Source organism: Zingiber officinale, chromosome 5A, assembly GCF_018446385.1.
Source record: "Zingiber officinale cultivar Zhangliang chromosome 5A, Zo_v1.1, whole genome shotgun sequence".
NCBI lineage: Eukaryota > Viridiplantae > Streptophyta > Magnoliopsida > Zingiberales > Zingiberaceae > Zingiber > Zingiber officinale.
The window spans coordinates 135870607-135894834 of NC_055994.1; the positions used below are offsets into that span (position 1 = coordinate 135870607).

Genomic DNA, 24228 nt, shown 5'->3' on the forward strand with positions numbered 1-24228 from the left:
ACCAACAAAGAGAATAACTAACACAAATTTGCAAACCAAAAATACAAGCCAACATTTATGGCCTACTTAATAGGAAGGGAGCCCAAGCAAGGGAAGGAAAGAGGGAAAGCAATCAACTCACTTGTCTACTTCAGTAGAAGAATGAAAAACTAAGTGAAAAGCAAGCAGCAATTTGGAGCTTTTCTCCCCACTTTTATTTCCATCCAAAATAGGGCAGAAGAGGGGGCAAAAAGTAAAGTATTGAAAGATTGGTTTGACACTGCATGTCAAAGGATTAATTTTGTCATTTTTTCCTTCTTTCCTCTCTCCTCAAGTAGACAATAAAAACAAAATAACTCCACTCTCCTCCGCCCCCTCTTCCCTTCCCCAACACTTCCTTTCTTTCCTCTCTTCCTCCCTTGAAGTAGACAGAGGATTAGGGTCAAGTACATGGATCTTATTCTTATCTTTCTTTAAATGTAATGCAAGACTATATTGCTAATAATATTGAGCTTCATGAAATCCCGTCTTTAAACTCGACTCATTTCAACCCGTTTAACTATTTAAGACAAAATGAATCTTATTGAACCATTGAACTATATCAAAGACTATATCTTCTAGTAACATTCGGGTCTTCTAATGTGTCCTCAATTCTAAGTAATTCAACTTGTTTAATGATATAATTTAGAGGTCATCTTTGAACATATTCATACAATCATATCATCTAAACCTAAATTTTTCTCACTTTGATTTTTTTTTCTTTTTTTTTTTTAATCTTAATAACAACTAACAGCTTTGGTGCAATGGTAAAGTTGTTGCTTTGTGACCTAAAGAACACGGGTTCGAATCCTGAAAACAGCCTCTTGCAAAAAGCAGGGTAAGGCTGCATACAATGGATCCTTCACTGGGACACCACATGGCGGGAGCTTCGTGCACCGGCTGTCCTTTTTTTAATCACAAGAATCAAAGTCGTATTTGATACACTAACTTTAAGTTCTTATTCCGTCGAACACACTTTGCACGCTAAAATATGGATGGCCTTACAATACTCTATTTACACAAAAGGGCATGTGAATATCACACAAGATTCCTGTTTCATCTTAAAATCCTCAGCACCTATTTGGTAGGGTAATTTTTATCCCTAAAAGATTCATAGAAGGATTACCTATCCGTCCATCAAAAGTATTCCTTCAGTTCTTTCTATTTTTCAAACTACAACTTATCCATTCCTGTTTCTTCGTAAAATCCTTAGGCCTATTTGGTAGGGTAATTTTTATCCCTAAAAGATTCATAGAAGGATTACCTATCCGTCCATCAAAAGTACTGCTTTTCAATTTTTCAAACTAGAATTAATACATTCCTGTTTCTTCTTAAAATCCTTACGGCCAATTAGGTGGGGCTAATTTTTTATCCCTTTTCACCTTTTCATTTTCATGAAAATGGAAATGAATATTTGAAAAGGTGTTTGGCTTGATATTTTTCTAAAATATGATTTCACAATTTAGGGATTTTGTAAAGTTGAACAATAAAAAACAGAGAAGAAGCGTTTAGACAACTTTGTATATTGCTCTCCCTTTTTCAATTACCAAATTCCTCTTAGTTGTCTTGCCAAGGATAGCAAGGTCCACCTTATTTGCTTCCTACTTCCAACACCGACAGAAATAACTATTGCTTCATATTTCTATATTCTCTCCTAGTGAACAAGGAGAGAATGGTATGGTGGTTTTGCAATGTTTCACTCTCCTTCCTTTCAAACAGCACAATGATATGACAGCTTTGTATTTAAAAAAAATATATTGGCTGCTAACACCATGATAGATGATTTTGTGCCCTTCTCAATTAAATTTTTTCCTTACCTAAATCTATTAAAACATGTTTCTTTAAACTAATAATCTTTTTTTTTAATCTATCACATCACCTCTATTAGTCTCTATCTATTATGCTGAATCAACCTTTGGATTGTCTAAGAATTTAACATCAAATAACTGAGCTAAAATAACACAACACATCCAACAACAAAAGTATAGTGGAACTTGTTCTGTAAAAATGGGCAACACAAAAGAACTTACGAGTAGGATAGGCAAGAGAAACCTTGAGCTCGCAGCAAAATGATTTCTCAGACCTTTGGCTAGATTTCCTATTGCTTGAATTGCCTCAACTGAAACAGCCAGATTCACATCTGTAACAAGCTGAAACCACAGAAAAGAGGACAATAAGATTAATACAGAATTGTTACTTTAGTAAACACCATAATTAAAGCCACAAGTCTAAAAGGGTTGTAAAGAAGTACAAAACTCACACCAACAAGAAACAAGCATATCCAATAACTCAAGCAGCATAAAACAGAAGTGAAGAAAGCATGCTGATGTTCTAGTGTACAACACCAACAACAAGCAAATAAATACTTGCCCAGAATGTTGATAAAAGAAACTCAAGAAAACTATATTAAAAATGGGTTTGTAATGCACATTAATCCACCTGTATACATCATCGAGTTTAAGATGATAAAAAAACATATAATACCTTTTTAAGTGTTCGACAGACTTCAGAAAAGTCACCAGGAGCAATTCTTTTAGTTGAAGCAAGCTTAGTAAGTTCGCAAACAGCATCCCTTCTTTCAGACCATTTAGCAGCTTTCTAGAAACAGATAATGGCATGTCCAATTATCACTAATGCAAGAAAAAAAATAATAGGATTTCCTAAAGACAAAAACAGCACAAGGAAAAACACTAACCACTCCATCCCAAAATCCAGACTTATCCAAAGGAATCAAAATATCAACAGGATCAACGAGCTCATATTCATCGATTTCCTGAGGAACTGGAAGAAAAGTCACATTAGCACATTTTGCCAGGCGAAGAAATTACATAGCATGAAGAAAAAGCTAATTAAATTACTATCAGGGTTTGTTAGGTAGCTACAAATAACTAGACTCTTTCTAACCATTTGTTACAGATTCTTCATGAGCACCAGCAGCCACTGTTTCAGCAACAACTTCTGGCTCAGGTTCCTTGTCTTGTTCAGATCTAAAAAACATGTTGAAAAGTATTAATCTAATAAAATATGAAAGTAACATCTTAAGGCATATTTCAAAATAATCATTTTATACACACAAAGTGTTTAAGTTGTAAAAGTAGGCCCAGAAATGAAGCCCACCCCCCTTCCCCAACATTGATATCTGCAAGGACTTTGTTCATCCACAAACCAGTTGTAACTAGATTGAAAATACTTTTCTTGAAAATGAATTTCAAGAACTTTCCAACTGACAATGCAAATGAATGGTAATGAGAAACATTTTTTGTTAAAGTTCGTAGTCTTAAATATGATGCATAATAATTAATAACTAATAAGCCCATTCATATGACTGTTAGAGTTATTGTGTTATTGAAATGAGTTATTAGGTTATTAGTTATGTGGCTTATAGCGCAGTGTTGAATACTACATGTACATAGTTATATCTTACTATCAGTACTAATACAATATTACATCCTCTCAACTTCAGTACAAGAACAGATTTATCACCTAGAATTCGAATTTTCTTTATAAACGCATAAGGTGGAGACTGCAATTTATTTTTACAGCAGCGTCTTGCCTCCACCTTCAAAACCTATGTGTCATAATCCTAACCTTCTTTCCTACATTATCCATAATCATAAATCATAATCCCTAATTTTCTACCGTTCTTTTCTCCACTATCAGTAATCCTAGTTTTCTTCTTCCTCTCCATTATCTGTCATCATGAAACCCTAATTCTTCTGCTTCTCCTTCTCCTTCAAATACTGAGTTTCTCATCCTCCTTTGCAGTCTCTTTCTCTCCTCTCCTTGCCATTTAATCATCATAAATTCTAATTTACTTGCCCTCCTTTCTTGGTTGTTTCTTCCCTCTCCACATTATCGCAAGTCCTAATTTTCTTCCTCTTCTTTCTTTGATGTTGTTGTTGTTGTTGTTGTTCTTTCTTTGATGGTCATGGTGAATCAAAATAGACAAGTATTCAGAAAAAATGCTGAGATAATTAAAGCAAATATTTTTGAACAATCTTCACCTTCAATTTCACCTTTTCTACTCATTTTTGCCTCAAGATCTGTTAGTTTCAATCTTACCATACTTTCATGTTTAGGCATGAGTTAAGATAAGATTTGTCAGTTTTTTTGTTTCTGACATCTATTACCTCTCTCAAAGACTGAAAAAACATTTGATTCTTGTCTTGGGGTAAAATGACTGATAATCAAGTCTGCTCTTGAAACTTCTCCCCACAAATGAGTGAGCTACTGGAACCCTAATTTCACTTATTTCTGCAGCATTTCTCTTTGTAGGTTGGAAAACTAAGATAGATTAGTAATGTTTATCTCTTTTCAACTATCTTATTTCTCTCAACTAGTATGAGAATTTCAATCAATGTCTCTCTAGCATCCACATCTCTTAAAGTAATTTCAGCCTTCACCCATTCTCCCCTCCATTATTATCTCCACATTTCAAGGGTATATGTTGAAATCCTAATATGTAAATTGTATCCGGCAATCACAAATTTTCAAACAACCTCACAATGTAGATTCTTCAATTTAAAGGGAGTCAAGAAATCCATAATGGGACCATGGATTAAAATACCATTCCATATCAGTAGGGGTGGCAACTTGTGTCGTGTTAATCATATCACAAATGAGTTGTGTTATTCAAGTTACTAAAAACTATATGAGATGATATAAATATTAAAAATAATTTTATATCTTGTGAGATCAACTAAATATTATACAGAATTAAGTTATATGACAAAAATTATGTGATTTTAAAAATGAATTTTCTTTGTAAATGAGTCATTTCGTGCCACTCTATTTATATGTTTGGGTTGTGTCGTGTCACTTTTGGGTTTTATCTCTATTGATTGTGTTTTGGGTCAAGTCAAGATGTGTCGTCATTGGGTCATGTTTTAGTATCATTAAAAAAAATGATGAATCAAGTAAAACCAAACCTGGGGCGATGGACCAGCCCCACGGAAATTTTCCACCGGCCGCTGGGAAGTGCTTGCGGCGGACGGCCTAGAAGCGCACCCGTGATTGCACATCCCATTTGGAGGAAAAAATCCCTGCAAATGTGTCATAGCTGGGGATCAAACTGTGGGTGCCTAGGTAATAACTTGGCATCCTTCCGTTGCACCATAGCCCCAGGACCATGTTTTAGTATCGTTAGCTCTATATGTTGGTCAATATATGCAAAACATTTCATTCTATTTGCCAACCAACATATTGAACTTGCCAAAACTCCAAAGAAAATGTGTGATGACTCCTTGAGGGCTTTACACGATATAATGAGCAACAATGAAGCAAGGCAACGAGCTTCTACCACCACTAGAGGGTTTCACACAAGGTGATAGCAACATGGCAATAGACTACCCAATACCCCGACAACTCAGAGACTTACAGGTGGTAGATCCCCTTCCAATTGAACAAGACCTTTGAAGGAAGTTATTTTTAGACCTTTAAAAGACCATAACTATTTTTAAAGCTCTCTCTTGAGTCTCCACTCTCCACAACACTAGTTCAGTCATCAACTCATTATAAGATAAATCCAAATTCTTATATCCGCATCCCACTACATGAGTATTATGCCTTTATCAATTTTGTTGTTTACTTTTCGAGAATTATTCTACTTTATATAACAACATAGATATTTATATTATATATTCCCTGGTTTCTGGGAGAGTGTTAAATTTATTGGGTCATAAAAGTTAGTTGTTGGGTTATTAGAGTTATTCGTTATATGTGTTGTAAGTTTAGCGCTTGACATATTGGTTGTTTTGTAATATGTTGAGTCCTTATATATAATGAGTGACAATGAGTCATGTCTTCATGTGTTTGTAGTATTATCTGAACTCAAACTCAAGTAACTACTTGCTATGCAAACCCACATAAAACTTTGAATTAAAACTGAGTACTCAAATTAGTGGTATTCAAAAATAAGTCAGCCACCAACGGGCACCCACAATTTATATAAACCAGAACACATGAAGCAATAACAAAACAAGGCAACATTAGAAACAGAATTAATTGATAGCTAAATTACCTTATTTTCCGAGTAGGACGAGCAACTCCAGATACATTACCAAGCTCTGCCTCTAACTCTTTTTTCTTTGTACAATAAGAAAGGATATTAGAAATGAGTGTAAGCATTAGACATTAACTAATAATGACCAAAATCTTACCATAGTATCTCGCATTTTTTCAAATAGAATAGACTTTACAGGTTCCTTTCCAATCCACCGACATAGTTCAAGGGTAAGTCCTTTAGAAGAAGCGCGGACATTCTGATCTTGGTGATCAAAAAGTTCAGGAAGCATTTTTAGGATCTTCTTGGGAGGAACCACCTTTGCCCCAAATTCACTACAGTAAGAAAGTGAGAATATTAATTCATAGCTCTTGAGTAATTCAGAACTAGAGCAAAATTTGAGAATGGATTGGATATACACCTAAGAGCCTGAAACATCACATCAATAGCAGGAACAACAGCTTTTGCAACTTTATTTTTTATTGCCTTCTCCATTGCTTCCTGGCAATCCAAGTAGTGAAGGTAATAAGGTTAGCTACCCTCGATGAAAAGATTTGAGCAACAAAAAGAAATCATTAGGAAAAGAAAATTCTAGCACCAAAATTATATTTTAAAACAATAAAATAGAAAAGGCATTGTTAAACCCTAAAGATTTGCAAGTATCTGATGTCACAATCAATTAGTTGTATTCTTAAATGCAATGATCCAGATAAATATATGATAAATCAAAATTAAGAAAAGAATAGCAATCTTACCCAATTCCCAAGCAAGCTAAGAATTGAGTTTAATTAAAGAAAGCCTCCAACTATAACCATATGCTACTGTAAGAGTAACATCAACTATGAAAGCAATCGCATAACTCTGCCCATCTAAGCACAAATTAAAGAACAGTTACGAAATCACAATTAGCAGGATTAGCCAATGTGATAAGATCAATCTGGATTATGACTGCGCAAACAATCTAGTATTTATCAATAAATCAACTTTGGAAAAATTAGATACAAAAAAAATTATATACACCTCAAAAAGTTTCAGAGTATTTCATGTCCAACATTGCTATTTTAGTCGATCTAAAAGTCATGACAAACTAAATAATAATTAATGAAAGTAAATATTCAAAAACAGCTTTAAAATTCACAAAATAATTTTTTTGTTATAATTGATTTTTTTTCATATTTAAGGTTGCCACATGGGACTGATTAGGGTACTAGCAAGAAGATTTTGGATTTAAGAAATGGATACATAGATTACCCTTGATGAAGAGGTACAGGCAATTAACCTTAATTGTAATTTTATGCACTAGTATGCACTGAGAAACAGAATATCATCAGATATCAGTTATGGATCCATTATTATTTTAGTATTATTGTTTATCTTGCTTAAAATATCTTACAGAATAATAAAAAAATATATTATCATTAAAAAATTTAATCTCTATTAATTTATCTCCCATAATTTTAATATAAAAAAAATACTCTCTTCAAATTTATAAATTATTTCTAGTTTTTCCTTCCATTCTAAAATTTTGTGTTATAATGAGATAAATTAGAAAGGTTTACCAATTATCTCATAGTAAACTCTTGTAATATTAAAATCTAGCTCCAAAATTAGTAAAATATAAGCATAGAGAGAATTTTAACTATATTATACCACTAGGGATATTTTATAAATAAATAAATAAATAATGGAAACTTTAATGATGAACATAATTAACTAATTTGAAGCAAAATCAAAAATATGGGAAGAAAATTAATGGATTGGAGGTATATTAGTAAATGAGAATTGAAAATTCTTATTTTGATACAAATACTCAAAAGCTTAATCCATACAACGGTTTGCAATTATGTCGAGATATGGGCAATTCATTAATTGCATAGAAAAGAACCATGAACAACTGATTGAATTATTAGAACAAATGGAGGTTTTAGATTGCCCATTAATTTCAAAGCTTAAATGCATACTTCACTATAAAATAGGAAGTCAAGTCGATCATATAGTATTTAATATATATTATAGATTTAGAGGAGATGGTCTAAAAAAAGGACAATCTAGTGCATGAAGCTTCCACCAATGCGGGGTTTCGGGAAGAGTCGGACCACATTGGATCTAATGTATACAGTCTTAGCTGCATTGCAAGAGGTTGTTTTCGTGACTCAAACACATGACCTCAAGGTTACATGATAGCAACTTTATCATTGCGCTAAGGCATTTAGGGGAGATGATCTATCGAAGATAAATTACTATGACTAATTGAGTATTTTATTGTGTTTTATGCTTATATTTCATGTAATTTACATAATTTAAACTCAGGTAGAATTGAGTTGAGTTGATTGGTATTTTGGACTAGATATTTGTAACCACCAAGACCCTAAATTTGATAATATGTTTGATCCAATAGCATGCCTCAATTATTCACCTCGACAATCCATAAGCCAACCCGGTAGTAGATATCAAAACAACCACAAAATGTACAAAAAAAAAAAAAAAGAGAAGAAAAAAAGTGACACAATTGTACTTAATTTCACTCTTGCATTACTCTAAACAAAGCTTCCAAGCACTACCACACAACCTATAGGAACTGAGAAAACTCTATCCACCACCCCTATAAAACCACCTGATTGGCAAAATGGCAATGAATCATTTGAGCATTATCAAAGAGAAGTGCTAATCCAAACTCCAAAGCCCTACATGTAATGAAGCTTAAATAGGTAAAGCATTTTGTGCTACACAAAAGGTTGGATTTCTATAGCATAAAGGATTCACTCATAATTTTTGTTGTGCTCCACTTGTATCATTGATATAGTCAATATAAAAGCAGTTTAACAACATTCTTTGTCAGTTGGCACCAAAGTTTTCTTCGGCACAAAACTCGGCCAACAAATATGATCAATATGAGTAAGATCCTAAGAGAGGCTTTATGCCTTAACCCATACAAACAGACCCACAGAGAAACTACACAAATGGCATCTCAACGTTCATCATAAGTAAGGTGCCTCTAAAAATTATTATGACACATTAGAGAAATCATAGGATTCCAAATCAACGAGTTAAAATGCACCACATTTTTTGACAAGCCGTATAACTTATGTTGTCATGATATAACACCAATATTCAAGCTTGCCACAATATAAATATGTTGAGTTAGAGTAGAAAGGTACACTCGTTAACTCCTCACAAAATTTCTCAACTAATGCACTTCCAACTCAAAATATAATTTATTAAGGCAGAGTAGAAATATACATGCTCATTCTCAGTGTTACACTCTTTACATGCAGAAAAGAAGGAATCAATTCCAAATTTTCTGCTCCAAATGTCTGGAAACGAACTCTCCCATCCTACAGGCAAACTGAGATCTAGTTGGAATTATATTTCATCATTATTGATTATCCAATTTTAAATAAATGTATTATTTGGAAGAGTGTGATGATAAAAATGACCAATAACTAATATAATTGAGATATCAATAATATATAGTTAAATTCATGAATAATTACAAATATTGGCTTATATCACTTTTCCATAAGTAGTTTTATGAACAATGATTTAGCAAGTGCATAACTCAAATCATAGTTGTGAAAAGTGCGGGCATGACTCTGCCTAGGCGCATGCACTACTTGAATGAAGCGCGCTTAAGCATGCGCCTTTGAGAGGTTAAGGCGCGCTTCAGGCATGATTTTCCTGACTTTATTGAAGTTTATTTTTTTAAAAAAAGTCCAACCCATACCTTTAAATACTCTTTAAATTAATTAGGTTGCATTAACTTGCATGCATACGGCACATTTTTCTTGCTAGACTCTTCCTCTCCCCTAGAAAATGAACATCAACCTCCCTTAGTCCCTTGCAAAATGAGCATCAACCTCCCCTCCCTTCTCAAACATGAACTCTTCTATCGCCTACAACATCAACATCTGTCTTTTAGATTTGGCTACATTTTCTTACTTTCCTCTTTTTGTTTCATCATAACAGTATGTTTTTTTCCTCATAGATTTAAGTTCATAAGTTTTCTTATTGGTTTTGTTTTTTTCTCTCACAAAATCAAATTGTAAATTAGTTCAGAATTTACATTCTAATGATATTGTTTTTTTGTTCCTCACAAATTCAAACTCAAATTGTAAATTAGTTAAGAATTTTCATTCCATTGATTTTGATTTTTCTTTAATTTGAAGTTTGATTTTGATTTTGATTTTGATTATGAAGATAAACTATTTCAATATTTGAATGTTAGTGAATTTTATATTTACATTATTGTTTAATAGTTTGTGAAATATTTGAATTTTGTTAGTGAAATATTTTGGCAAAAATTCCCTATATATATTTGAATTGTAAAAATTTATACCCAAAGCGCCTTGACCTTGCGCCTAGTGCCTAAGGCCCCACAACACCTATGCACTTTTGGGCACCTCATGTCTCAAATAACTATGACTCAAATTGTAAACATGACTACTTTTATATCCATTTTAGTGATCCTATATAACTCCACAAACAAAGTAGTGCATATAGCATTGTCAATCTAATATAATAGCTAAGATATCATGATATTATATTTGCGACTCCTAAAACCCATAATCAGATTGACATCCCATAATTGTAAAATTTCAATAAGTCTCACCCTGTAATAAATTTAAACAAAATTAAAATTGTGGATACAGATTTAATACATCCAGAGCAACTTGAGTTTTTTTTTTCCCAAACTCAGACACGTTGAGAAAAGTCAAACAAATTCATTACAAGATCATATATATTTGTAAGCTTATAAATGTATGACAAGAAATCCAGGAAAGAAAAGGAAATTTAAATTCTATTTGTGTGTAGTTATCAGTCATAGCAATTCAATTCATCATTTGAAATGAGAGGTCAGTAGTTCAGATGAAGATAGAGAAACTGCAAAAAACACAAGGCTGATGGGAGAGATCAAAGTGGAAATTGCTGGATACATACAGATTACACAACTTGAAGAATTTATAAATTTTTCTTCACTAAGCTCGGAGACATGAAGGCTGTGGGAGAGATCAAAGTAGAAATTGCTGGATACAAATTACACACTCCTGAAGCTTTTAGATAATTTTCAGGGTTTTAACAGACATTAGAAGAATGTGCTGAGCTTGAAGATGTACACTAAGAAAAATCATGCGAGCAAAGAGGAAAAATATTGCATATGCCAGAAGTGCAGCACAACAATAAGAGACACGATACCAATTCATGCTTCAAATCAACTTAATAAATTTAGAATGAAAAAGCATCTAGAAAGTTATTATCTTTGTACCAAAAACACTTCAGTTGCCTCCAACTCAACCCACAAGAGAAAGGCTGCCTGAGCTTTCTCAACTGTCTTTGGCCTACCGGTGAGGCATTTTGAAATAATGGAATCACAAACTTCCTTCGCGTACCTAAATTAAAAGTACAAGTTCGTCAATTAATTAGTAGGTTATGCGCCATCATTCAGAGAAAACAAGCATTCACCTTCCTGCATCAGCGTCGGCCGCTCGTAAAAATGCACTTAGGGCATCGAGCGCCTTCTCCTGCACTGGCGCATTGGAGTCGGCCACCGTCTTTCTGAAGAAAGGACCTAATCGGCCAGAATTTCAAAATCAATCAGAAACTAATAGCTTCACTCAGATTAAGTACCGACCCGATTAAAATTCATCGAGCAGAGTCTCCTTTCGACCGAGAAAACACATGGATCAGGTGGAAGTGCACGCGCAGAGGAAGAAAAGGAAAAGAGAACGACCCAGACCGAGGAAGGCTCGGGGATTACCGAACTCTCTGAGACGCGGATCCTTCGGATCGGTGATGGAGTCACAAACGGCAGTCAGATCGATGTTGGCTTCGTTTCGCACTTTCCAGTTCTTATGCAGGAGTCGATCCTCCCATGGAAGTTTCTTCGCCTCCTTCAGCAACTTCTCTTCTTCCGTTGACATCTCTCCGCCGCCGCCACGCCGCTATCGGGCCCCTCTCTTTTCTTGCTACCGTAGCCTCACCTTCGAGCAAATGCTCGTAGACCAGTACAAATAAAGTCGGATCGAAACGCACGGACGAAGCGTTTGCCTCCCTCCTCCCCCTATTGATCTCTTCGCCGGCCAGCGGGTGCGAAGAGAGAGGACAAGGAAACTAAAATTAAATAATAATAATAATAATAATACGAGAGGAGAAATGGGTTGGGGACGAGAGAGGAAAAATGGGAGAGAGAGAGCGTACTAGCGGAGATTTGCGTGGGGGACGGCACGTGTGAGCCGGTAGGTTTTGGGTCAGAATTGGAACCGATCGACCCCTCGCACGTACGTGTTCGTCACATTCTCATTCAAGTTTAAATTGAAATAGGTAGCCAGAGGTTGCTTGAAAGCCGTCGATCATGAGCGGATGGCTGAGCTACTAGGTATCGAGCCGGATAGTCTTCAGTTATAATCTAAATGGAAATATAAATTCAAAAAACATAACAGTCAATTAGGATTTCAATCCTAATTCAAATTATAATCTAAATAAAAATATAAATAAAAAATTACAGTAAATTAGGATTCTAATTAAAATCTGACCGTAATTATATAGCAGAGGAGAGATCAAGAAAAACAAGCGTAGTAGAAGATCTACTCTCCGCACATACGAGTCGGCCCGTGCCACTGCCACCGGAACTCGCGAAGGCGCGGTGGGGCCGCGCCGCGCTCGATTCGAATTAAACTGGAGCGGAGCGTCTCCTCACCAGAAGACGACCCATTCTTGCTTACCCATTTCGATCTGATCATGAGAGTTACATGTGGTGGTCGTAGGATGAGGAAGGGCCCCATCGTCGGGCCTGTTTGATGCTTTCATGGTTGGTAAGACAGGCAAGTCAAGTATTCATGAAAAAGAAAAGGAGCGGCATGTGATCCGCACGCCTATCTGTAGGTGGAGAGTCTCTTTTTGTCTCTTTTTATTTTTTATTTTTTATTTTTTATTTTTTATTTTTTATTTTTTATTTTTTAAATTTTTAATTTTTAATTTTTAATTTAGATGTTATTAGAGTTGCTATAATTAATTTTTAATTTTATAATACAGTATGATATTTTGAATGCAGTTATTCCTACAGAGTGTCTAAAAGACACCGATTTACGATAAGTAGAGTATTGATCAATTTTCAACAGCAAAAAAAAGGAGAATAATTTCACTCTAACTATTTCATAATCAGTTATAAATTAACTTAATAATTTATCTTCTATTAATAACAAAAATAAAATCTACCACTCCAATGATTTCATTGAATTGACTTCACAATTATATATGAAAAGATAAATTAAAAAATTATAATTGACCAGTATAAAAAAAAAATTTACTCAACTTTTTCGAAATTCAAATCCTCATCTTATCATACTAACCAATTTTAACCCCTATCCAAGAGCTAAGGACTTATCTCCCAATCATCTTTTATTATAATTTAAAAACAGTAAATTACAATAGTGTACAAATTATATTAAAGAAGTGTATGTTTTTTAATAAAAACATTACTCAATTATTTAAAATAATCAACATGTTGTTTTAATTATGATGTCAAATTTGAAAAGTAATTAATATAATTTTTTTTATTATGGCATAATTTTATCAACTTTATCATAATATTTTCACAGTATCATTAAACAATGTATTGTTTATTAATATGTATTAATATCATTTTACTAAAAGAGAGAGATAGTTTAAAAAACAAGTTTTAAAAAAGGCAACATAGTTAATTTGATAACGTTAATGCAAATTTGAGAAAATAAAATACCAAGCGAACTTGCTAAACAGATCATGAAGTACTTGACACTTTAATACGATATTACAGCATACTCTCAAAAAGAAAGTAAAACAACGAGGATCCAAATTAGAAGATTACAAGAGGAAAAAATCGATTTACACTGGACACTTATCCATCTTGAGCCTCTAATGCAGTAAGCCTCAAACTATAATGAATCATGTAGCATAGAATCGGTCTCCATCCCTCTCTCTATTTGCAAGGGCAAGAATCATAAACCTAAATCAAATATATGCTCATTTTCATGAACCAACTAATCAGAAGCTTCCTAGTCCAAGTCCGTTGGTGTGAAATCTAGTATTCGAATTTTCTTGAAATTTGGCACAAGCAAATTTCGACGGGCTTTGCTTCAATTGTAATCCTGCACCCACATGTGGATTTATATATTAACATTGCATTCTTCCATAAACCTCTCTTCTCGAGTGAGGTATTTCTTCCAGTATTTCTTATACTTGGAAATGCCCAGATCAAGCCAAGGCTTCATGTTGCCATCATAGTGCAGCACTGCTGCATTCTTTATATTGCTGCTGCAGATTCCAAAATCATGACCGAGTCCTTGCTGAACCAAAGTATCATCGAGTGGATATATCTGATCATGGAAAACAAGCAAGCTCGCTTGTATTGCTGCAGCTCTCCATGACACTTCATTTTCATGATGCAACTATCATTCACAGCGAAATCAACAGAATCAGAGGGGATACTAGAATATCAACATCTGAACTATTAAAGTGGAAACAAATCAGCTCGCTAAGATGCATCAGTACAATTAGTAAGTTTAGTTGCGATCTCAAGTAAACTAAGATCATAAATGTAGCAATTACCTGATGGAGAAACCGTTGGTACCTTCCAGTGATATCATGTTCTCTCCATTTTTCCAAATTAAGTACATTTATTCCAGACATCCAGGCACAAGAGTTACCATCATATCTATCAGTGCCTAAATAAGATTTTAGCTCACTGAGTTTGATCCCACAAAATTCTACAGCACCATTTACTTTTCCTCCTAAATCAAGATTCCACAAGAATGATATGTCTCTCTGGACAACCACATCATCGTCAAGAACAATTATCTTCTTCAGATTTGTGAATAAATCAGAAAGAAGAAAATGGCAATGACCAAACACTGAGATATATTTAACTTTTGTTTGCAAAGGGGAGGGTTGAGCAACTACATGAGTGGAAACACGGAACTCCTCAGACATCAACAGCTCTTCCAAATCTAGGTTAATAAAGTGTTTAAGCTTAAGCTCATTAATATTCACAACGTGGATGTTCGCCGTTCCATACGAGTTTCTGGCAAACCACTGCTTCATGGAGTAAAAATTTTGTTTACTAGTTAGCACATGGAAAACCATGTTATCAGGATCCTGTAAAACAGTCAAGTTGATTAAAAAGGGGAACAAAACCTTTGATATCAAATCACATAAGACCAAGATCAGAAGGTTATACCTCTGAGTTCACTACCGTTGAGTTGATAGTTACTGATAGGGCCAATATATTTCTTGAAAATATCACATAATGCTGAATACGTGGATCGTCAATTTTGTTGGAAATTGAGTTTTCTATATCTGCCGAGGGTGATTTGAAATACTCCACTGTCAATCTCATTGAAAGGCAATGAAACGTCTTGGACATGGTCAGGACACCAAGCTGATACAGGAATGCACTTTGCTTTGTATGAAAATAAGCTTCATCTTCTGTCAGATCGAGTATTTGTCTTAGTTTTTTATCAACATTATAGCAATCTACAGTATGTGCCGTCGCTTTGTCAATAGCTGCATCCATCTTTTGTATCTTCACGTCAACACTGAAGAAGGAAGTCAAAATCTTAATATTCACAATAAGAAAGACAAGCTATACAACAAATTTGAAATTTTTAAAGTGATAACTGTTGTTCCATGGGCATAACTTACAAATATTGATGTTTACACAATTTTGGCTAATAAAACAACTTAAACCATATTTTGACATATCAACCCTCCATATTCTTCACAAATATTTCAAATCATTATGAAGTTTATGGGCCTGAATAGAAACAAGATTTATCATCAAGCCGCATTTGTGATAATTATTTGAGGTCTGCTAGATGAATCTTATTCATTCATTGAGCTCAATTCAAGGGTATATTAATGATAATATTCAAATCAATTAATTTTTTTAATGCAGACTGATATTTTCCTGTCTTTTTTTGATCTTCCTCTGCTCCTTGCACCTTTCATTTTAATAGACTTATACTTCTGATTTTAGATTCTTTTTCCCAACCTTTGAATATGTTGATATCATCTCAACCTATTTGAACATGTCCATAACTAAATGATAAAACAATAATATTTCAAGAAAACAAGTTCTTAATTTGTATCAAATTGTCATGCTTCTCTTTCAACAAGCTTTCTTATATTTTTCATTGTCAGTTATGAGAACTATATCTAGGCCTAAATTCTAGCACAAAGAACAATGCTTCATCATGAACATCAGTGTGATCCTTGCTGTCCGATTGAACAAATTCTGAAATCCTCAACTGTGATTGGCATTTGAAAATAACAAAGGTATTTTCTATCAGACGGTAACATCTTATTTTTGTATGGATGTAAATGAACTGGTGTTCGGTTCAATGAAGTTCCTCAACTGTGATTGGCATTTGAAAATAACAAAGGTATTTTCTATCAGAAGGCGACATCTTATTTTTTTTATGGATGAAAATGAACTGGTGTTCGGTTCAATGAAGTTCCTTTATGATGGTTCAATAATAAAAGCATATGAAACAAATAAACTTAAACACTCACTTCGTTAACATTCATGAACAGAGCTCATGAATAATCTATAAATAAATTTTCTTATAAACTTGCATAAAATTTAATTTTTTATTTTTTATTTAAATATATAAAAAATATAGTAATTTATAATAAAAAAATTGCAATCATAGACTGTTCATAATATATTTTTTAAAATATATATATATATATATTCCATGTATTTGATTGACGTTTTACCTGAATTATAAGGACAACAACAATCTTAATTGAGCTAAAAAAAAACTCGAACTCAGCTTGAGCTTGCTAAGACTTTTAATAAACAAGTTTAAACAATTGTGGCAAAAAGGCGAATACGCTCGCCTCCAGCACCCCCGCCAACTCGTCCCAAAACCAACACGGAGGAGGTAAATCACGGGCGGCTACTAGCCTTTGGAATATTGACTAACACATAAGGGAGTCAACAAGAAAATAAACAAACTTGGACACATTAAGTTCAACTTTGCTTGGCTCTTTTACACCCTATTTATTTTCCATCCCACCTATTGACTCTCAGATGTTATAGGTTTGGAATTAAGTTTTTAAATATTTCTCCCATATGAGAAAAGGGTTAGAAGGCAAAAAATAGAAAAGTCAATCTTGGATTATCTCCAAGGTTTAAAATTTCGACCCGTGCCGAGATTTCGATCCTGGACGGGAATGATACGGTTTCGGTATCATATCGTATCGTGCCGATATAGTTTCGGTACTTTTTAAATATAAAATATATTAATTAAAAACTAAAATATTTAACATAAATATTTAAAAAATAAACAAGATAAAAAATAATCTTTTAAAAAAGAAATAGATATGAAAATAGATAAATAAATAAATAAAAATTTTATTATAATTTTTAAATTAAAATAAATGAAATATAAAATTAATTAGATAATTTTATTAGGTTTTAATAAAGTCTCTTATTATCTCCACCATAACTAGGAGTTGATTAAAAAATTTAACCTAAGTTTAATTAAAAAAAATCTGAAATTCGACACCACTTGCGAGCCCGCACGACTTCGGTATTGTCGCAGGTTGCGCGACCAACCATGGCCGTGAGGATTGCATGACTCCTTCGGCGCGACCACGTTGGTCGTTCGACCCCTCTACAGTGACCACAGAATCGCACGATGCCTCCACGGCGACAACGGAAGGGTTATGCGACCTCTCCGCTACTGTTGCAGGGTCGAGCGACCCCTCTGTTGTGATCACGAGGTCGCACAACACATCGCACCTGTCATGGGTCTGCTGCCAGGGTCGTGCTGGTGCCGGTCGTCGAGCGAAACGAGATGTTTCGCCCGTTTCGTCCGTTTTGACCATTTCGGCACGACACTTTAAACCATGATTATCTCTAGCAGTGTAGCGGAGGCTATACCAGTCTACTATATACATATACACACACCTGAACATATCACATTCAGCTAATATGTAACACTGTCACAGACAGCTAAAGGTTTCAAATTCTGGAATCTGCATTTGCAAATCCACTCTATGAGAAGCATAAACTATAAAGAAACACTAGTTGCAAATGAGACACAGAGGTGACAATAAACTTTAGGTGTCGAAAGGATAGGCCCAATTATTTTTAATACAAAACTTCCAAGAAGGGTTTTCTCATACAATTATACTAAGCAATCAAATTTAAGGTAACTTAACAAGTTATTAGGTTGGAGTTACTTGAAGTTGATCCACTTGGACCATATAGCTAGAACAAGCCAAACTTAAATGTGTTTTTGCAGCATTCCCTTTAGTACATTTTGATAATGGTTCTAGTTCGGCGTATTCAAAACTTGGTTTCAAATACTTTGTCACTTTTATAGGTGAGTATTCAAGAATGACGACTTTTCTTAATTAAAGATCGTTCAAAAATCTATTCTATTATTTTTCTGCCTTTAGTATCGAGACACAACGTAGGGGAGTCTTGGCACAATGGTAAAGTTGTTGCTTTGTGACCAAAAGGTCACGGGTTCGAATCCTGAAAATAGCCTCTTGCAAAAAAAACAGGGTAAGGTTGCGTATAATAGATCCTTCCTTGGAACCCCGCATGGCGGGAGCTTCGTGCACCAAGCTGCCCCTTTTTAGTATCAAGACATTACCCAACATGGCGAATTTGTTAAGACATTAAGGAGATATAACACTAAGAAAATTTCTCTCCTTCACAACTTTTATATCTAGCCATGACATTCTTCATCAGTCCTCTTATCCTCATACACCACAACAATATAGGGTTGCAAAAATGAAAAATCACGCCTTAGATAATATTGGTTGTACACTTCCCACTCAATATGGTTCCACCTAAATTTCAGGATAATGTCATTCTTCTCTTTACTGTCCTATTTTCACATCATTTATCAATTATTTTCCATCTCAGATATTTATTTGTTTAGTCCATCTCTTATCTTTCGACAAAGATAAATTATGATCTAGAATAGTTAAGTGTGTTTTATAGGCTATTTTTACTTACAAAAAGAATATTGTTGCTGCTCTCTTAAGTTTTATGTATTTATCTCTATCAATGTCACCTTCCTTGAGGCTACTACCTTTTATTTGAACTCCTTATTTACTTCTTAAGTTTATGAGTAAGATGTTTTCAATCTGATTACCAATACCAAAGTTTATACCATTGAGGACCTACATACAATAGTATGTGACCATGTGACTTCTCCAGTCACCAAACACAATTCTTCTTTTGAATCCAACCTCTGATTTATATCTTCCGGTTGCTTTCAGGAAGGTTACACTTAGTTGTCCTACGTTTCATATCATTTCTTGTCTATATTTATGATACATTCTTACCTAGCTATTCCATCTTAATTTTTCCTTTGGATTCATGCATTATTCCTAAGACCAGTTGCACAGGCGCTCTTACATTCAAATGTACGCTCCCATCCTAATGCTACATGGGACCACCTCTTCCTCTTAGCAATCCCACAAATGAAATTTTACTATAAAGATATTCCCTACAACTAGAATCACTTCGGTATGACTCTTTCTTCATCTTAGAAAGCATGTTTTATTGGTTTCTTTAGTTGGATATAAATGACCTTATGAAAGAATTTTACATGGTTGAAGGGGAATACATCTACTACACAGGCAGAAAAGTTCTATGGTTTGAAGTAGACTCCTATAGCATGGTTTGATAAACACAGTGAATATCTTGCCCTCCATCATTAGAAAATTTTCATATAACCCAAACTTTTATTTAGCTTTCGGAAAGTATATTTTTATTATTGTCTACCTAGATGTATCATTAAAACTAGCAATTATCGATGGATCACTAGGCTAGTAATTATTTTGATTGATCACAAGGCTTGTAAATTTTGCTAAATCACAAGGTTGAAAGACTATCTTCATTAACACTTTTAGACTAAGGATCTAAATGACCTAATTAATAGTGGTGGCCTGCAAGGAGAGACATAAATAACTATTAACAAAAAAAATGTTTGATATACAAGAGAAGATTAGAATGCTGGGAGCTAAGCTAATAAAAACTCAGATTGGAAAGGTGGAAAAGACCAATTAGGAAATTAAACTACCTTATAGTCACTGTAAAGACTAGACATAGTATTTGCAGTGAGCATGATCAATCACTTTCTTAAAGCTCTATGTCATTATCATTTTAGAGGCAATCTAGAAAATCCTATGATAGCTGCTCCAAATAAGGATTTTTGCATAAAGACTATAGTAACTTTTAGATTATAGCTACACTGGTGTTGACTGGGTAGATTCTCTCACAAACAGAAGTCAGATTCAATGCTGAATGCAGATGAGTATGGGGCTATAACCCTAGCTACATATAAGTTTATCAAACAACCGATAATCAAGTTTGGGCATGCTCTCCTAAAGAGCTGATAAAGCTCTACTGTACCAACCATATCACTATGCATATAGCCACTAATCCAATGTTCCATGAGAAAAATACAGATAAAAATTGTTTGTCACTTTGTCAGATATAACATGCAATCCAATAACATTATTACATCAAGTGTAAGCTCAAATAATTAATTAGCAAGTTTGCTAATCAAGTCCTTAAGACATCAAATAGATCCCAACTATTTCAAGTTGTTAAGTGTGTGTGTACATTTAAACCAAAAAATTCAAAATTTCCAAAGTTGTAACTACAATGGATTTCATAAATAAGTACAAAAACTTCAATATCAGAGAAAACAAAAAAGAATTCATTAGTGAAGATGAAGCTTCAGAGGATATGTAACTTACGATGATTGAAGATCATCATCAGAGACTGCTTCACTAAGCATCCGTTCATGATCTTGAATGTTCATCTTCAGTTCCTGTGAAAGGCCTTCCTGTCCCTTTAGTTTTGCAATGCTTGGATAATAAGCTCTTGCCTCAAACAGCTGATCCTTGAGTTTCTTCACAAGTGAATCTTTGATTACTTCTCTATGTTCCCTGGACCAGAGACAATAGCTTCCGAACTCAAGCTCACAGGATCTGTCAGTCTCGTATGAACCTACTGGATTATTATTCTTTTCAACTCCCTCACTAGCCTGCCATAATAAGATGGTTATAAACTATGCAAAGCCCATAAATAGAAACAGAAATATGAACAGAGAGCTGTGGAGCAAATTCATAATAAATATCCATCAGAAAAAAAAAATCCAATAGACTAAAAATAGCATATGATTAATGTATAACTAATAGATCAACAACTCTGCAACTTTAAATTTCTAAATTTTATTTAACCTTCCAGAAGGTAATATCTTTTACACATTCATAAATACATGAATCCTTTTCCATATGGCTCTTTAGGCAGAAAAACAATGGTATGCTTACTCTATTACTCAGAAGTGAAGATTCTTTCGCAGTAGCATTATTTCCTGTAACTGAATCTGCACAACCTAATAGTACAAAGTTATAATATGTGGAATGCCAGAAACACAATTTAGTCATATCAGGTGAGATGGAATTGCTATATTAAACTTTGAATACCTTCCGGAGTTGAGTTTTTTGCGGGGGTCTGATAAATATGCTCCTTTTGTGAAATAGCTGGCAAATTAACAGGTTTCTCAATTCTTTTGTACAGTTCTTTATCAGGAGATACACTTCCAGTTTCCTAAAATGAAAATGAGAACTTTTCAGAATAACTGCAGTTCCATACCATAGAGCAAACTCGTAAAATTTCAAATAAGCTCAGATATCAAAAGCTTCTCACAATAGAAGAAAGATTTCATGTCCCATTTTAGTGCCAACCCTATAAAAGAAGCCAAACAAGAAAATATAAAACACCCAGAACTGTGAATGAGAATGTGAGACAAAGGGATCATATTCAAGCAGACTACTTTAGTGTTTGAATTCCTTCTGCTGCAACTCTTTACAAAGTGCAGGCCTAATATAAACTTGGTCTTTTTTTACAACCTCCTCTTTTGCCAGTGGTTCATCACTGTATCTGTACAAACTTAAATCTGAATTTGTCGGAATGAAAGCGCTAAAGATTAGTGTTTATAGGTTATCAATTGCCATTCAAGTAGAAGACAACAAACAACTTCAGAAAAAGAATTTCCAACTGAGAGAAAGGAGCACCCAGTAGTCAGTTAACAAACTAAAAATAGGGACAAGGAAAAATGAAATTTACAAATAACTCAGAGGAAGGAAAAACTGATATTTTCAGGTATACTGATTAAAGGAAACAGTAACAGAGATGGGGAAAAAAATGATATTTAGTTCTAAGAAAAGGGAAGACAGTCCACTACATGAGACTCTTCAGGGTTGCCAATCTGAATTTGCTTAGCAGGCACAGCACGAATAATCAAGAAAATTTCATTTAAGAAGAATTTGTATTTATGGATGGGCAAACTCCAAGACAAAAACTCTCAATACAAGACATTGATCTATGAGAGACAAACTAGCTTCGACTTGAGAATTTTTCGTGTAAATGCAAAACGCATCTATAAACACAAGTCAAAAGTGACACCTAAGTGCAGTCAATATAGGGCTGTAAAAGACCCAAGCTGAATGGAGCTTTACCTTGTTTAGTCTTACCTCTGAAAAATTAATGCAAGGTTTATTCACAAATCCTCAAACTCAAGCTCAAATGAGCAAGGTTCACTTGCATGGTGAACAAGCTCAAAGTTGAAATAGAGCTTGAACTCCAATTTTTAAGTCATAGGTTTACTGATTCCCGTACTTAAATTGAGCTAGAACTCAATTTTTAATCAATAACTAGCTAGCCTATCAAAATAAAACAACCAAATTATAACCAAATCTATGAGTTCATATTAACTTTGTTCCTCATCTAATTCACTAGTTAATAACTTCTTGAGCTTATAAATGAAATAATACATACAAACTTGCCAGCAAACTTATGAATGAGCTTTTCTATGGACTACCATTTTATTGTTCAACCTTGAGCAATTAGAATTGAACAAAAATTAAAAGTTGGATTTTCTTTCAGCAATAGCTGGTAAAACTCTACCTCAAGCAGCTTATTGTCCAACAATTGGAATTAGCAAAAGAAAATAGCCATACAGCAGTAAAAGAAAATATATATATATGGAAGTTATTGCTATACACATGCCAAGTGGTAAGAAAATTTCAGATACCAGTTCAAGATAAAACGAACTTTATATAAAAAGCATTTCTCCATATTACATTCCTCTGTGCGGAACACTGATTTCACTCCATTTAAAAAGTAAATCTTTGTTTTCCACTGCGAACAGACAGCCGTCAGCGACAGAATATCTAATTATCATGTGCAATTTCGTGGACAAGGTCATGATTCAATGGATGATCATCCAATCATATGCAAGAACCATCATATATATCGTGAATAATCAGTGAACTGACGACAATACCAAAGTTTGATAGTGAAGAAAGGCAAATGTCCACCCTCATCGCAGATTAAGAACGAGATTCGGAAAGATAAAACGAGAAAAGAGAACAGACGATAACCTGAGAGTTGCTTTTCTCTACACCATCCTCGACACCATGGTATATCTCAAAACTAATTTCCTAGAAGTAAACCAGAACAAAAAACGAGATGAAATCAACCAAACAAATGGATTTCTTGACTTTGTCATGTTTGCTTACCTGCAGGGAACGATCGTCAGTAAAATACCCTGCAGAAAGTGACAGAAGTGGAATGAGAGATCTGACCAACCAAAACGAAGAGTTTCGAATCCAAAAAGATGATGTAATAATAAAATCCATGTCAAAGTCCCCCGACCAGACCAAAAGCCTCCTCCCCATCACTGAGAGCGGTGACAGCAAAGACCTCCCCGGCGGCGAGATCCAGAGGCTACATTAGGATTGTGGTGAGATCTGAGGAGGCCTACCAGAGGAGTAGCGAGTGAGGAAGCCGAAGACGAAGAGGAGGGGCACGAGCATGGAGAAACCGACAAGAACGAAGACGGCGGCGGCCTGCCCCTTCGACCGCCGCTTCGGCACCGGATGCGCGGCCGCGGCGACTCCGCCGGGGGCGGCGCCGTGCGCTTTCATCTCGGACACCTTCCAATTCCCTCCAGTTTGTTTCCTATCAAGAAAAAATTGGAAGGATCCAAATCTTGAGAGCGACAAATCAACTTTCAGTCCTATTTCCACTTCCAAATGCTGCTTGTTCTTGAAGCTTCCAACAAATCTTTCTCGCTCGATCTCAAATTCTGCGTTCGTAAGGATTGAGAAGCGACTAAGCGAGAGAAAGCAAT

General features: G+C 34.6%; 2 protein-coding genes across 4 annotated transcripts in view; both read right to left on the bottom strand.

Annotated features, from left to right (window-relative positions):
* The window catches only part of LOC121981978 (protein MOR1-like), a 38407-nt gene extending 26235 nt beyond the window's left edge, over nucleotides 1-12172 (bottom strand). The window contains exons 1-10 of one of the 2 annotated variants that reach the window (XM_042534804.1): nucleotides 11775-12172; nucleotides 11480-11585; nucleotides 11283-11406; nucleotides 6441-6520; nucleotides 6177-6354; nucleotides 6038-6102; nucleotides 2923-3005; nucleotides 2714-2799; nucleotides 2503-2616; nucleotides 2049-2168 (exon numbers count right to left, since the gene is read on the bottom strand). In XM_042534804.1, the coding sequence (XP_042390738.1) occupies nucleotides 2049-2168; nucleotides 2503-2616; nucleotides 2714-2799; nucleotides 2923-3005; nucleotides 6038-6102; nucleotides 6177-6354; nucleotides 6441-6520; nucleotides 11283-11406; nucleotides 11480-11585; nucleotides 11775-11937 (1119 nt within the window). In that variant the 5' untranslated portion in view covers nucleotides 11938-12172. The remainder of the gene's footprint in view (nucleotides 1-2048; nucleotides 2169-2502; nucleotides 2617-2713; nucleotides 2800-2922; nucleotides 3006-6037; nucleotides 6103-6176; nucleotides 6355-6440; nucleotides 6521-11282; nucleotides 11407-11479; nucleotides 11586-11774) is intronic. The other variant, XM_042534805.1, reaches the window with a different exon arrangement.
* Nucleotides 12173-13743: 1571 nt separating this feature from the next.
* On the bottom strand, nucleotides 13744-24228 carry LOC121981979 (probable galacturonosyltransferase 7). Of its 2 annotated transcripts, none has more exons than XM_042534808.1 (9): nucleotides 23860-24228; nucleotides 23615-23643; nucleotides 23477-23536; nucleotides 21518-21641; nucleotides 21362-21417; nucleotides 20786-21075; nucleotides 15231-15588; nucleotides 14603-15148; nucleotides 13744-14442 (listed from the first exon to the last, which is right to left on the bottom strand). In XM_042534808.1, the coding sequence occupies exons 1-9, from the start codon at nucleotides 24020-24022 to the stop codon at nucleotides 14161-14163; spliced, it is 1908 nt and encodes a 635-aa protein (XP_042390742.1). In that variant the 5' UTR covers nucleotides 24023-24228; the 3' UTR covers nucleotides 13744-14160. The 2 variants fall into 2 exon arrangements, with proteins under 2 accessions (XP_042390742.1, XP_042390741.1); XM_042534807.1 differs by having other exon boundaries at nucleotides 21362-21426.